The 13,587-nt window shown below is 37.2% G+C and overlaps 1 protein-coding gene across 1 annotated transcript; it reads right to left on the bottom strand.

The window, feature by feature from the left end:
* Positions 1 to 2,596: 2,596 nt before the first annotated feature.
* Positions 2,597 to 10,414, bottom strand: LOC116203998 (G-type lectin S-receptor-like serine/threonine-protein kinase At4g27290). Its single transcript, XM_031536009.1, has 10 exons — positions 9,673 to 10,414; positions 8,872 to 9,521; positions 8,654 to 8,755; positions 8,418 to 8,557; positions 8,117 to 8,327; positions 7,804 to 8,041; positions 7,530 to 7,680; positions 5,654 to 7,454; positions 4,199 to 4,262; positions 2,597 to 3,029 (listed from the first exon to the last, which is right to left on the bottom strand). The coding sequence occupies exons 1-8, from the start codon at positions 10,287 to 10,289 to the stop codon at positions 7,149 to 7,151; spliced, it is 2,415 nt and encodes an 804-aa protein (XP_031391869.1). The 5' UTR covers positions 10,290 to 10,414; the 3' UTR covers positions 2,597 to 3,029; positions 4,199 to 4,262; positions 5,654 to 7,148.
* Positions 10,415 to 13,587: the final 3,173 nt, after the last annotated feature.

Here is a 13,587-nt window from a genome sequence, read left to right on the forward strand (position 1 = left end):
CGTCCTCCTCGACTCCTTATCGTCTCCGTGCTGCTGCTGGGCCTCTCCCCTCGCCGCTGTGCTTCCCTTGAACTTCCCTGAGCCGCTGTCCATGTCCCATGGAGCTCCCCGCGTTACCTTGGCTGCTGTTCATTTCTTCTTCGAGCTCCACTTAGCTGTTGAATGCATCCGAGCTAAATCTCAAACTTTGTTTCCCTTCCCCGCACTTACTCTTGTTGTTTTCCTTTTCCGCTTGTCCCGTTCTTATTCTGCCTTTGTTTGTCTCCCCTTTTGCAGCCATATTGATATCCACAGAGCCGTTACATTGCTTTGCTGCCCCTCCTTCGAGATCCCCGAGTTGCTTTGCCGATGTATCGAGGGATTTTCGAAGGTTCACGTGTTCCTCCCCGAAGCTAGGTAAATCCCGATTTAGTGGCATGCTTAGGGCCTCATTCCCGTATCTTGGTCTTTGCTTGAATGATGATCATGCGGAATGAATGTTTGTGAATCGCGTCGACGAACGGGATTACTCCAAACCCGGTTTTACAAACTTTTCATTCTGACCCAGTTTAGTCTCTGTCGCTATTTTTCATTCTTTTAAAATCAGTTCTGAACTTTTAAATCTGTCTCAATCAAGCTCCGGGCCATTTTCAACACTTTCAGTTCAGCCACTGAACTTTCCAGACAATTCAGATCAGTCCGGAGAAATTTTTAATCTGTCTCAGTTCAGTCCCTGGGGCATTTTTCGCCTTTTCAAATCAGCCTCAAACTTTCAAATGCGTTTCAAATAAGTCCTAGGCCATTTTAGCATTTTCTGATCAGGTATTGAATTTTTCAGACGGTTCTAATCAGCCTGGGAAACTTTTTGACTTGTCTCATATCAGTCCCCGAAGTATTTTTCTTTCTTTTCCAAATCAGTCCTGAACTTTCCCATGCGTTTCAGTCAAATCCCGGTTTTTTCCAGTATTTTCCATGCAGTCCAGAACTTTTCAGTAGATTTAAACCAGTCCGAAGAACTTTTTGATTTGTCTCATTTTAGTCCCTGGGGTATTTTCCGCCATTTCAGATCTGCCTGAACTTTAAAATTCGTTTCAAACAAGTCCTGAGCCATCTTTAGCATTCTCCTATCAGTCCTGAATTTTCCGAGATTTTCAATCATCCCAAGGAACTTTTCAATCTGTCTCATTTTAGTCCATGGAACGTCTTTCAATTTTTAGATCAGCCCTGAACTTCCAAATTCATTTCAAACAAGTCCTGGACCGTATTTAGAATTTTCCAATCAGTCCCTGAATTTCCAGAATTTTTCAACCATCCCAAGAAACTTTCCAATCTGTTTTGATTAGTCCCTGGAACTTTGACCGAATTTTCGAATAAGCCCGGTTCTTTTCAAATTGTTCCAATCCGGTCCTCGGACGAATTTTTCATATGTGTATTATGATCGTGAGTGGTATATGATTACGCGTAACCCTACTTTGCCCGTTTAGCTTTAATCGGTTGATGAATTATAGGTTAGGCGTATTAATTTCTAAATAATATGTATAGATTTGCGTATCGGTGACCGTCTCGGGCCCACAAGGATTCAAGAGTATTTCGACCATCATCGACCGTATATTCTTTGTCTTCAGGGACCCGTCTCGATTTTTGTGTCACAAGTCAATTCACAGAACTATGGTACCCAAGGCATAGGACAATAATTATTAAAAGAATTTCACATACGGAAAATGGGACGTGTAATTTGACTAAATAAATCATTCGACTTTAAGCAAAGTGCATGAATCGATAAATAACCGGTAATCACGTCGATACTTTTTAGATTGGGTTTATTTGTTGAATAAAACGTGAAATTGGACTAATCATATACTCGGCATAACCAAATGTGGGCAAATAGGCAAAAATGGATAGGTTTTGGGTATTTTTTAGGTGAAAAACATGCTCTTGGCATAATCTGTTAAAGCCGCACTGTCACTATACAGAATAATTTAAAACGAACCCACACATACTTAGTTGGCTTAGCATTGGGTCTACCCATGCTCTCTTTAGGCTAGGAAATTGTCTGCCAAACAATCCTGGTTCATAATTGGCTAATCACATGAACACGACATTTAAAACACAACTTTTCTGTATTCATCTGTTTTTATCTGTTTTTGTCTATTTTCATATGTTTTTTTTTTCTGTTTTATCACGGTTCAAGCCCAAACCCATAGGATACGATGCACATGGGGTCCAGTGCCCCTCACCGTCGATAATAGGTCCAATGCCCATTCACACTTAGTGCACGCAACCCGAGTGCGAAATCGGGTCTTGTCTCGACTTACTGCTTCGCTCCTAGTAGTGTCTATGTAGAAGACGACTCGAATCGGGTAGGTAAGGCGTGGCCGGACATGACCCGGGAGCTCGACCGATCCCATGGCTATCACGAGAGTGAAATGACTCTTCTATTATCCGTCGGTTCGGTTGGACCCAACCCCTGGCTCTTTGTGCTCGCGTTGTCTTAATTTCGGTTTCGATCATTCAAAATCTCGCGATGAGCATGAGCGGAATATTTGGCCAAATGCAAATTGACCGGGTCCACGTACTGTATCGCTCTGTATCTTGTTTTTTATTCGAGAGCACATTGTAAGGATATTTTCTGTATTTTCATTCAGTCATTGTAAAGACCTCGGTCAGTGAGCAAAAGGTCTGAGTGTTTCATCGAAGTTACGGTGTCAAAACGGGTGATGAGTGTGCAACCTAATTCACGAGGTAAATGAAATAAAATGGCAAATCCTAGACAAACAGAGTACCGAAAGGGCGTGCGGGATATAGGTCCGCACGTAATAGAGTCATCGGATTTGGAATTTTCGGTTCCACAAGATCAATGCCTTAGCAACTAGGTGTACCCCGTATCCTACGCCTGGGTAACTTGCTGACCCTCGATCTTTGGGTCGTAAAATGGCAAGTGGTGACTTCTTCTCACGCGTGTCCGTCACGCGTCCCCACGGGAAAGTGGACACTCCCAAGCCATGCGATTGTGTCCACGCATGCGGGCCTCGACGAGACAAAATTCGGCTCTGCACATCAGTGAGCACAAAATTCCAGAGTAAAATGAACTATTAAATATTATTAATCCTTAATTGACTATATATATATATATATATATATATCCATAAAACATGCAACACATCCAAATACATCAACTAATACCTTCCAATCAACAATATTTGTCCATAAAATATTTTATACCTCACAAACGAACATTTACAGATCTCAAAGTTTTACATAAGTTATGTATCCATAAAATTCCATCATAATATTAGAACATGCCTCTAATTCACTATCGCATACTAATTTCATACAATATGTACAATATATACAAATACTTCACAGTGTCCAAGCTCTAGAAGTCACATTAACGACATGCAACTCAATTTCACATAATCATCAACCACCCATTAAGCCAACATTTCATAGCAAATCACTATCCAAGCACTCAACAGATCAAGCCACGCACTTAAGTCCATTTAGAACACATTCAGACAAGATCAACCATCACCATATCTAATCTCAATCAATCCTAACACGTAATGTATAACACCACTCAAACAATATAGCCATAGGATTGTATTTCCTTGAGTTAAGACAATACTGTAACCCCGCACTTTTCACTCATATCATCCTCAACTCCCCAATACTCATATCTCATAAGCAGGGGCCGCCTATTAACCTACGGCGATAAGAGTTGACATCAATTTATATTCTGCTAGGTCCAGCGACCGATCGGGCCCCTTTTTCTATTCCGCCGAGTCCAGTGGCCGATCGGGCCCCTTTTTCTATTTCGCCGGGTCCAGCGGCCGATCCAGCTTCTACTTATATTCCGCCGGGTCCAGCGACCAATCAGGCCCTATTTGTATTCCGCCGAGTCCAGCGGCCGATCAAGCCCCTATTTATATTTCGCCAGGTCCAGCAGCCGATCAAGCCCTATTTATATTCTGCTGGGTCCAGCGGTCGATCTGGCCCATTTTGTAATCCGCCCGGTCCAATGGTCCCATGGCTATAGTCAAACAATAATCACAAGCATAATCAACTGCAACCATGCCATCTCCATCATATATCCATATCAAATTCGTATTCCCACATTATCACATTATTTCCTTCATTAATACTCCGTATAATTTTGTATTCACATAACATATATATATATATATATATATATCATTTCACAATAGAATGAAGTACTCACCGAACACCCAAAATGGTTCATCAAATTTGACCTTCAGGATGCACAATATTGGTGTCCTCAGCCCCTATCAATCATAAGCACAGCTTAGAAAATAACTTATATCTCATAAGTCATTTTCTCCACTGGAGGACCTCATACCAAATCACACCACAATGGCCTTAAAGGATCGAATAAATCTAAAATATAATGCACCAATAGCATCCGCCACAAAACACTCCATAGAAGGAATCCTCCCCTTAGAAAATTTTCTACCCTAGCATATTTCATAATTACAGTTTATCAACCTTAGATAACTTGTCTAAGCTAAATACTAACTTAGAATGTTGATAATCCAAAAATAGGCATAATGGGTTTAGTGGCCACATCCAAATACACAGAGAAAGACAACGGCAGATCCTTCTCCACCAGTCTCACAATTTAGAAAAGCACATACGAGCAACAACTTTAATGGAAAACCAACTCTCAATACAACAACTAAATCAGCAAGGACTGGTAATTGTAAGTATATTTCAGCACCATTAATTTGTCCTAGCTTAATTCACTAATCATTTGCATTAGTTTATACATGTCAATCACTCCAATTAGTTTCATACATAAAACCCAATTCAGTCTATTCCCATCAAATTTCAAGGCAAACTGAAATTTAACTTCACTATGGCCAGTCAACTTCGCCATATTCATTCTAAACAATCCACTTAGGTAATAAAATACCAGTATAATTAAAGCCTATATCAAGAGATCTTTGTCCTTAACAAACAAGATAATATATAATATCGAAATAGCCCATCATAAGTGAAACCCAACAGAACTTAAATCTTTCCTTATAACCATTAGTTGGGCTTCGATATAAACTCATATACTAATGATATTCAGCTCGCTCTATTATCTTTACCATCAACCAAAAGCAACAAAAATCAGGAAATAGGATATACAACCATATAATCATCAAGCATATATCACCACAAATACCCTAAGGCGGAATTGAAACTCAAAATAGGAAAATATCCTGATTTAATTTCGTTTTTCAGCACATAGCATAATATAATAGTCCAATGATATAAGGACACAACAAAGCACCATAAAATTCCTTAATACAGCACCTAAGACTATAAAATATAACTCAATCAATCAAATAATACATCCAATAGCAATTGGAGAAGCCGAACACTTCAATTCAATATCAATAACCGGGAACCCTAGCCAACTCACTAATAGTTCATTCCTCGAGTTATTCGAACAATAAGCCAGAACTTAACTAAGCTGAAATCAATGAAATTAAACCTTAATTTTCTTGTAAACCTGATTAATAGAGATACCTAAGCCATAAACAATTGACCCACATCAAATTCCACATCACTGGTCGGAACTTTAGACTAAAATTAGATGGAGAACAAGGCCTAATCCACATCTAAACATGGTGAATAAGACTGTCTAGGGTTAGGAGAATCAACTTACCAAACCATAATTCCAGGCCTAGCCTTCTCTTTCTCTTCCCTCTGCTCAATTCCTACCTGCTGCTCTACTCGAGTCTTGATTTAGGTAAGAAAATATCAGAGCTCAAGCTCTATTCGGAAGCTTCCCGAAGCTATTATTCTCTTCCCCTTCCTCTTCATTTCGCTCAACCCTCTCTTTGTCTCTGTCTTTGTCTCTCTCTCTCTCTTTCCCTCTCGTGCTTTGTTTCTCGATTCTTCTCCATCTAAAACAGGACAAGGAAAGAAAAAGAAACAAACAAAAGAAATGGAATGGATGGCGGTGGAATGGGTAAATGTGGAGCCCATGCCACCAATTTTTTTTTTGCTTCAGCCATAAAAAGCATATGTAAGTATATGTATATGTATGCTATTTGCATTTAAAATGTCAGGTCTCACACCTCACAAATCCCATAATAAACTTATCAACAAAAAATTCCCAGAATATGCAAATTACAAATTGAGGGAATCCGCAAAATAGTAATTTGAATCCTTGATTAATCTCAAATCTCCAAAATGCCGGTCAAGCTTAAGCTGAGGAAGAAGCTAACGGTGGCTGGAAGAAAGCAGAGGACTGCAGAAGCTTCATTGGACGAGAAGTCTGCAAGGCTAAGTAATGGAACCTATGGGTGTGTGGAACCTGGAATCGGAATCGGAATTATACTACAGGTTCCGGGTACCATGTTGGAACTTGGAATTTTTTTTCTCAAGCACAGCAAATGAAATAAATAACTAAAATTGAAAGATCTCATTCACAATCACGTAAAACAAATAAATGTCGACATAGATTAATCGGATCACATCCATCCACAGAACTAAATGATTATGCAGCTCTCCTAAGAATTACATAATAGACAACGCAAAAACACAACTAAAAGATTATGTAGCTATTTAGCAAAAAGAAGATGATGTAACTGTTCTTGGTAGACAAAGCAAATAAGCTCTCCTTAGGATTATGTAGCTACTACATCGCACATAGAGAATTATGCAAGTACAAAATAATTTTTTTAGAAAAAAAATACAGGTCCTGGGTACTGGTTCCATTGGTACCATGTATGTTAGAACCAAAACCGGAACCTATTTTCATCAATTCTTTAAATTACTGCCCGGACTCTACCTTATCTTCAATTGGAGTTACCCAGACCCTACCCTAACGGATAGATTCCAACCGGTTCCGGGTAAACCCGGTATCCATGCACACCCTAATTTGGAACCTAATTATACATGCCATAGCAGAAAGTTGACCTGGGGACCTTTTGACCTTCAATGTCAATCAGTCTGGCCATATTTTGGCATCGGTATGGAAGCTCTCATTTGTTAGAACCGAGTTGGATATGGCCACCAAATTCTTAACACGCATCGTACTCAAAATCGACTCAACCCAATAGAGCACTAGGATCGGTAAAAGTTATTCAGTTTAGTCTGCACCGAGGTAAATCTTTTCCCTGCCAATAGGAAAAAACAAAAGATCCTTTCCAACTCTAACGACCTTCCAATAGAGTTTCACTAATCTCATTTGCACTGTACTCTGCTCTATTTATTATGATGCTTTTTCCATAAGGGATCCTTTCCAGGTAGAAGCCCGGTTCCCTGGGCGGAAGAAGCGTTGCACTCTCGCTGTCCAGCATCAGAAGCACATAAGACATGGTCGGTCTATCTTCAGGACATTTTTGTACACACAAGAGCCCAACTTGTATGCATCTCATAACTTCCGAAAGAGGGAAAGAATCCTCCATCTGTTCATCTATCAACTCCTGAGCTTTCCCCTCGACCCATAGTTTCCACGCCTACAATTGCAAAATATTGAAAGAAAATCTCACAGGAGAGCATCTATAAAAATTGACTATCCTTTGATTACTTACATGCCCAATAAGATTGAAATGGTGGTCGGGATGGTGAAACTCTCTGTTCCTTCTGCCACAAACTATTTCGAGGACAAGCACTCCAAAGCTAAAGACATCTGACTTTATTGAGAATATCCCATCAACGGCGTATTCCGGTGACATGTAGCCACTGCATTTTAATCGTAGAAAAGTACTATTTACGTATTTCCTCTTTCAGAGACTCGCAAAACAATTATATATGAATTTAAAGTAACTAGACGAGAAGGTTTCAGGAATCATTTTGATGGCTTACTATGTGCCGACTATTCTTTTGGTTTTCTCTAAGAACTGCTCCTCCCCAAATGTCCTGGCCATGCCAAAATCTGATATTTTCGGGTTCATCTTCCTATCCAACAACACATTGCTAGCTTTAAGGTCCCGGTGGATAATCGTCAACCTTGAATCTCGGTGAAGATAAAGAAGTCCTCTAGCCACTCCTACAATGATGTTAAATCTCCTCCTCCACACTAAACAACTTCCTCCAGTTGTATCTGGTGAAACATTTTGTGTGAGTTTATTTGATAATGAAATTCACATTAAAAAGCTAGGATAGAAATCGCACTGACTGCATATAAAGGTGTCCAAGCTTCCGTTAGGCATGTACTCGTACACTAACATCCTCTCTTCTCCTTCAATGCAACATCCCAAAAGTTTCACGAGGTTTCGGTGCTGAAGTTTTGCAATAAGCATGACCTCATTTTTGAACTCATTGAGGCCTTGCCTAGAAGTCTCTGAAAGTCTCTTGACAGCGATTTCTTGCCCGTTTGGGAGCTCACCCTGATTAAGTATAATTAGAGCATTCATATAAGTACATGATGCTGATAAATTATTCACTACATTACAATTTAGAGAAGGGTAAGTGATGACCTTGTAAACTGGTCCGAAACCTCCCTCTCCTATCTTGTTGGAACCAGAAAAACCGTTAGTTGCTTGTGAAATCATGGCAGCATCAAACGTGGGTAATTCAAAATTCTCCTCTCCTCTATCATGAGCATCAAATCTTACCCCTGTTAAAAATCACAATTTCTTAGGACATAATTAGTGGAGTTTCTAGGTTGCCATAGAACAGAGACTTCATGATTTTAAAAGGGAAGACGTAGTACCTTGGCCTTTTCTTCTTCTCCAAGTAGCCCATGAACACAATATTGCAGAAGAGACTGACAGAACCACCGTTGCAGCAATCACCCACCTCTTCCTCATGGAACCTAAATATGTTAAAGTGACTCCGTATTCATTAAGAAGAAATCAATTATCGTGAAAATATTCTCAGAACTTTACATGGACAATTTGGCACAGCAAATGAGATAGCACCAACGGTTACCTTGCCCTGATGCTACAACCCGAATGAAAAGTATATCATTCCCATCGTCATTATTAACTTCTCTTATGTCCAGAAGATCTCCAAACCAAAAGCCACAGCCTCTCCTACTTCTGCTGTCACTACTGCTCGCATAAGCATTGCAAGAACAATTCCTCAAGCACACTTTCTCACATTCCTTAAGGTTCATGCTACTGTTGATCTCAAACTGCAAAAGGTCGGGCAACTTTACCCGCTTCATCTGTTCAAAAGCTTCTGGAACCGAACAGTTAAGCGGGCTTTTCCTTGTACAACCGCCTGAGTACCATAGGTTGAGCATGTCAGATTCCTGAGATGATTTGGACACGTAGCCGGGAAGGCATTTGCAAGTTGCAACTGTATTCACTGTGATACAGACTGCGTTAGGACCGCATTTTGCATACTCATCACATGAATCGCCTGGGAACTCATATAACTGCATCCAATTGAGTGCTTGGCTGTTCCATATGTAATGTTGAAGCTTGCCAGTGTAATTTACAAGATACCTCGACAAGGTTTTCTGGTCACGGAGATCATATGTTTTGTACGCTTCCTGAGAATTATATACCAATATCGGAATGAAGACTTTGTCTAAAGATGTACGGATACTGCCAAAATGAATAAAGCTCCTGTACCTGTTAAAATGATAAGAACAGAGTCAGGCATGAACATGTTGTGTTTCGAACTTTCATATGAAACACAATAGTAATAGGAGAGAAAGTAAACTAAAAATCCCAGAAGATGTGCCAAAATATACATTAATACTTATGGAGACAAGATCAATACAGCGTAATGTTGCCCTCGAGCATCTTGGCCTGCGGTGCATGGGGATCCATTCTGTAAGAGAACTGTCCCTGAGAAGGATCCTCTGCACTCGTCCATGACGTAAGTTGCCACTCCATCCCAACCTTAAAGTCCCAACCAATTTTCATTCCCGCCAACAACGTATCGGTGGGATGATCAAAACTCTGCCAGAGATAACTTTCTGAGTTATCATATTTCAAAACCAAGTTTCCTGAATCAAGGAGCTTTGCGATTGTGCTGCTTGAGGACTGATTCAGAGTATTCGATGACCAAATCACTCGTCCGGAGTTGTCTTGGATGACAAGAGTCCCATGCTCAATCTTCAAAAGACCCCGTGAGCCATCGAGGGGTTTATTTCTATTTGCAACCCAAACAATCGTTCTACTTGGGATATTATAGAACCAAATCCCAAGATAACGCTTGTAAGAGTTGTCTGGGCTGAAAAACCCCAGCTCGAACTTTCCACCGGCGGAGATTAACGTCTCGCCCTCACTCATCGGTTGGGATTGGTTCAGTGAATCCATGGACGCACAATAATCTAGCATCAATAATAGAGCTAGAAGGGACCGGAGTAGTGTGCAACACAAAGGAAATCTCATTTGATGTTCAAGATTGACCTGGACTCCCCCGAAAATTGCCTAGTGCTGAATGTTGAAATGTCTTCTAACTCTGACGTGCAGAATGTTGCACAAAAATCTCATTGGACGTTCAACATTGACCATTATGTTTTGCAGACTTCCGTGTTGAAACTGCCGATAGAGAAGTCTATCCCGTAGTTCAAATTCTACATTCATCCATCCTGACAATAATTTAATGACCTGTCAATTTGATTAATGAGGTTTGGGAAAAGTCAAACTTGACAGCAAAATGATATGTTGACGTGATGTAAGTGGTATAATAGATACTCGGCCAAAGAAAGTGTGTTACTGTGGATTGATTCAAATAATTCAGCATTTATTTTGTTTAAGTAATATTTTGAGTTCGCGTTCTTGTTAATGTAGAAAATTTACGATGGGAAAGCTTTACCATTTAGTAGGCCGATCGGCTCGACTAGATTAGTCGGGTCCCAATTGAACTTTCGAATATCAGGTTCACGTTGAAAAATAAGAAGAAAGTGTCTGATTGCACCTCTCTCAACCATCCATACATGTAGACCTAAACCTTTTTTTTTTTCCTAATTGGACTTCGATAATCCAGTCAAGTCGAGTCAACTCATTAAGGAGTAAAATACTCACAGTGTGAATTTTCTCCATTCACAAGACCCAAACTTTTTTTTTGTCTGAATAATACGAGGTAGCCCAAACGTAGATCCCCAATCAAGCGTCAACTTTGCTTTGGTCACGCCATGCTTCCACGATAAAGTTTGCCTACTGATAGCAATTTGTCAATTGCATCATACCATGTGTCATATACCTTTTTATTCAGTGTGAACCGCCTATCTGGAAGCTCAATAGACCTGGACTTATCCAGTTAAACTGTGTCGGCCTACTAAAGGGTAAACCTTTTGATTGGAACAAGTGCAAAAAATAATTTTCTTAGAAATCTATAAATCTATATATATATATATATATTTATCTATACACATATATATAATATAAAGAGGAGCAGTGGTGGACTCGACTAGATGGCCTCTGAATGCCCAGATTAATGAATGAAATTTTCTCGAATTTTTTTAGTTTTATAATTCTTATATTAATTTTTAATAAAAAAAGATTTTGTTTTAAGTTTTAAAGATATATAGTACGATAAAATTTGATTTTTTAAATCTTTTATAGATATGCTTGCCACTCCTAAACTGTGACATATTATATTATATTCAAATAGAGTACATGTGTATACAAAAGGAGGAGCCCATGGTCTCAACAAAATGAGAAGCCCCAAGAACAAAGGCTTTAGAAGACAACTGCGCAAACCAGATCAAGGTGACAACTGCATAGACTCCCCAATCCTCCATCAGCATTTACTTCTTTGATTAATGTATAGATTTTTTTTAATTATGACTAATGTATTACGTTTTCTCTTTGATATTTCAACATGTCTTACAATTTATTGAGTGAGCCATCACCTGAAAAAGATTCGTGGAAGATAAAAGTTAAAATGATTAAATTATGGGATGCAGTAAACACAAAGAACAATGACTTAATTAACATGGATATGGTTCTTCTTGATAAAGAGGTATAAAATGTTTTAGTATTTATTGTAATATCAATAATGAATAGGATAAACAAACTAATATTTCCTTGATTTTTCACCTTTCTTATTAAAAGAATTTTTTTTATATTTTTTTATATTTTTTGCAACAATATAATTTGTGGAACTGGTTATTATTTTCTCAAATTTTTAGCATCTTTTGACAACGAATCTTGGATTTATTTTAAATTTGTTATATATATATATATAGATAAATATTTGTGGGACCCGTCATTATTTTGTCAATAATTTTAACTTTCTATAAAAAAGAACTTTTAAATTTTTAATATTTTAAATCAGTATAATTTGTGAGACTGATTGTTATTTTCTCGATTTTTTAAGCATTATTAAGAAAAAGAATTTTTTATTTTTTTAAAAATTTTAAAAGATATAGATTTGCAGGACCGATCATTATTTTCATCATTTTAACTTTTTTAAAATAAGTTTCCCATTTTTATTTTAATATATTTTAAAATAGTATAATTTCTGGGATTGATTGTTATTTTTTTATTTTTTAACATTTTATAGAAAATGAATTTATGATTTTTTAATTTTTCAAAACGTGTATATATATATATATATATTTGTATAATCTACAGAAAATATTATAAATATAGATATTCTATATAACACGTTACATGCTATATGTTTTATATGATTCCATTAACTCGAGAGTCACATAAACTGTTATATATATCAAATTTGAGTCAGATTTTGTCTATAAAAATATATCTTATTTGTTTTTTCAAAGATCTATGATCATATTTTCTTTTAAAAAAATAAATCAGATCATAATTTTAATAGATATGATTTGTTATCGTATCTATCTATGAAAAAAAAAACGTTTTCTATCATGTCACACATATATATCTACTATATAGTCTTAATGATGACAAACTGCGATTTATAAAATTTCAAAATACGCATATAATATATAATAATATTTAAAAACATAAAAGTCGAACAAGTATGATCCCATGAAATGCACAGGCTCTATGATTATTTTTATATATGAATAACGGGCCCTATTTCTAATGGACTGTTGTAATGGAACGGAACAGAACGGATTGCTCAACAAATTTTTCTATAAACTTTTACTTTTTCTTTCTTCATTTTATAGAAGTTCTCTTAAAAACTAACAAGGCAAAGTGTATAATATAATTTATACTATTTGTGGAGCCGGTGCATTGCACGAAATAGAACGTGATTTTTTTCTACTAATTTATCATATATAAAATATGTGATATAGATTGTTGAAAATAGTGATTTATAATTAATAACAATATATTATTACATATATAAGATAATTGTTATTTAATTTTCCGATAAGATTAGAAAAAAATACATAAAAGCAAAGAAGTCAATATAAATCTTAAAATCAAACATTGTCAAGATTATATATAAAAAAAAATTAAAAAAATTCTAACTACAACATGATGAATTTTCGTCGTCAACATTGTCAGGATTCCTATTATGTTACATCATGTCTTATTTTAATCACATACATAAAATTGAAGAACCCAAAATTTCAACAAAGTTTATGTGTGAGAAAAATTACAAACTGGAAGAACCCAGCTTACGCGCGTGCGTAAAATTGAAGAACTCTAATAGTAGAAATATTTTTTTGAGCCAAATCAGTCACAATTTTTTTATGGCACCGAATCATATCTATATTTATAAAAAATGATCTGACTTATTTTTTTGAAA

Source organism: Punica granatum, chromosome 4 (assembly GCF_007655135.1).
Source record: "Punica granatum isolate Tunisia-2019 chromosome 4, ASM765513v2, whole genome shotgun sequence".
Lineage (NCBI taxonomy): Eukaryota > Viridiplantae > Streptophyta > Magnoliopsida > Myrtales > Lythraceae > Punica > Punica granatum.

Bases quoted from the DNA above. Each gene is read 5' to 3' on its own strand.
- LOC116203998 (XM_031536009.1), bottom strand. From the start codon at position 10,289: ATGAGATTTCCTTTGTGTTGCACACTACTCCGGTCCCTTCTAGCTCTA. The intron at 8,328-8,417 runs GTCATCACTTAC...ATACTTAATCAG, and splicing joins GTTTCGGACCAGTTTACAAG to GGTGAGCTCCCAAACGGGCA. The intron at 7,455-7,529 runs GTAAGTAATCAA...TTGCAATTGTAG, and splicing joins ATTTCAATCTTATTGGGCAT to GCGTGGAAACTATGGGTCGA.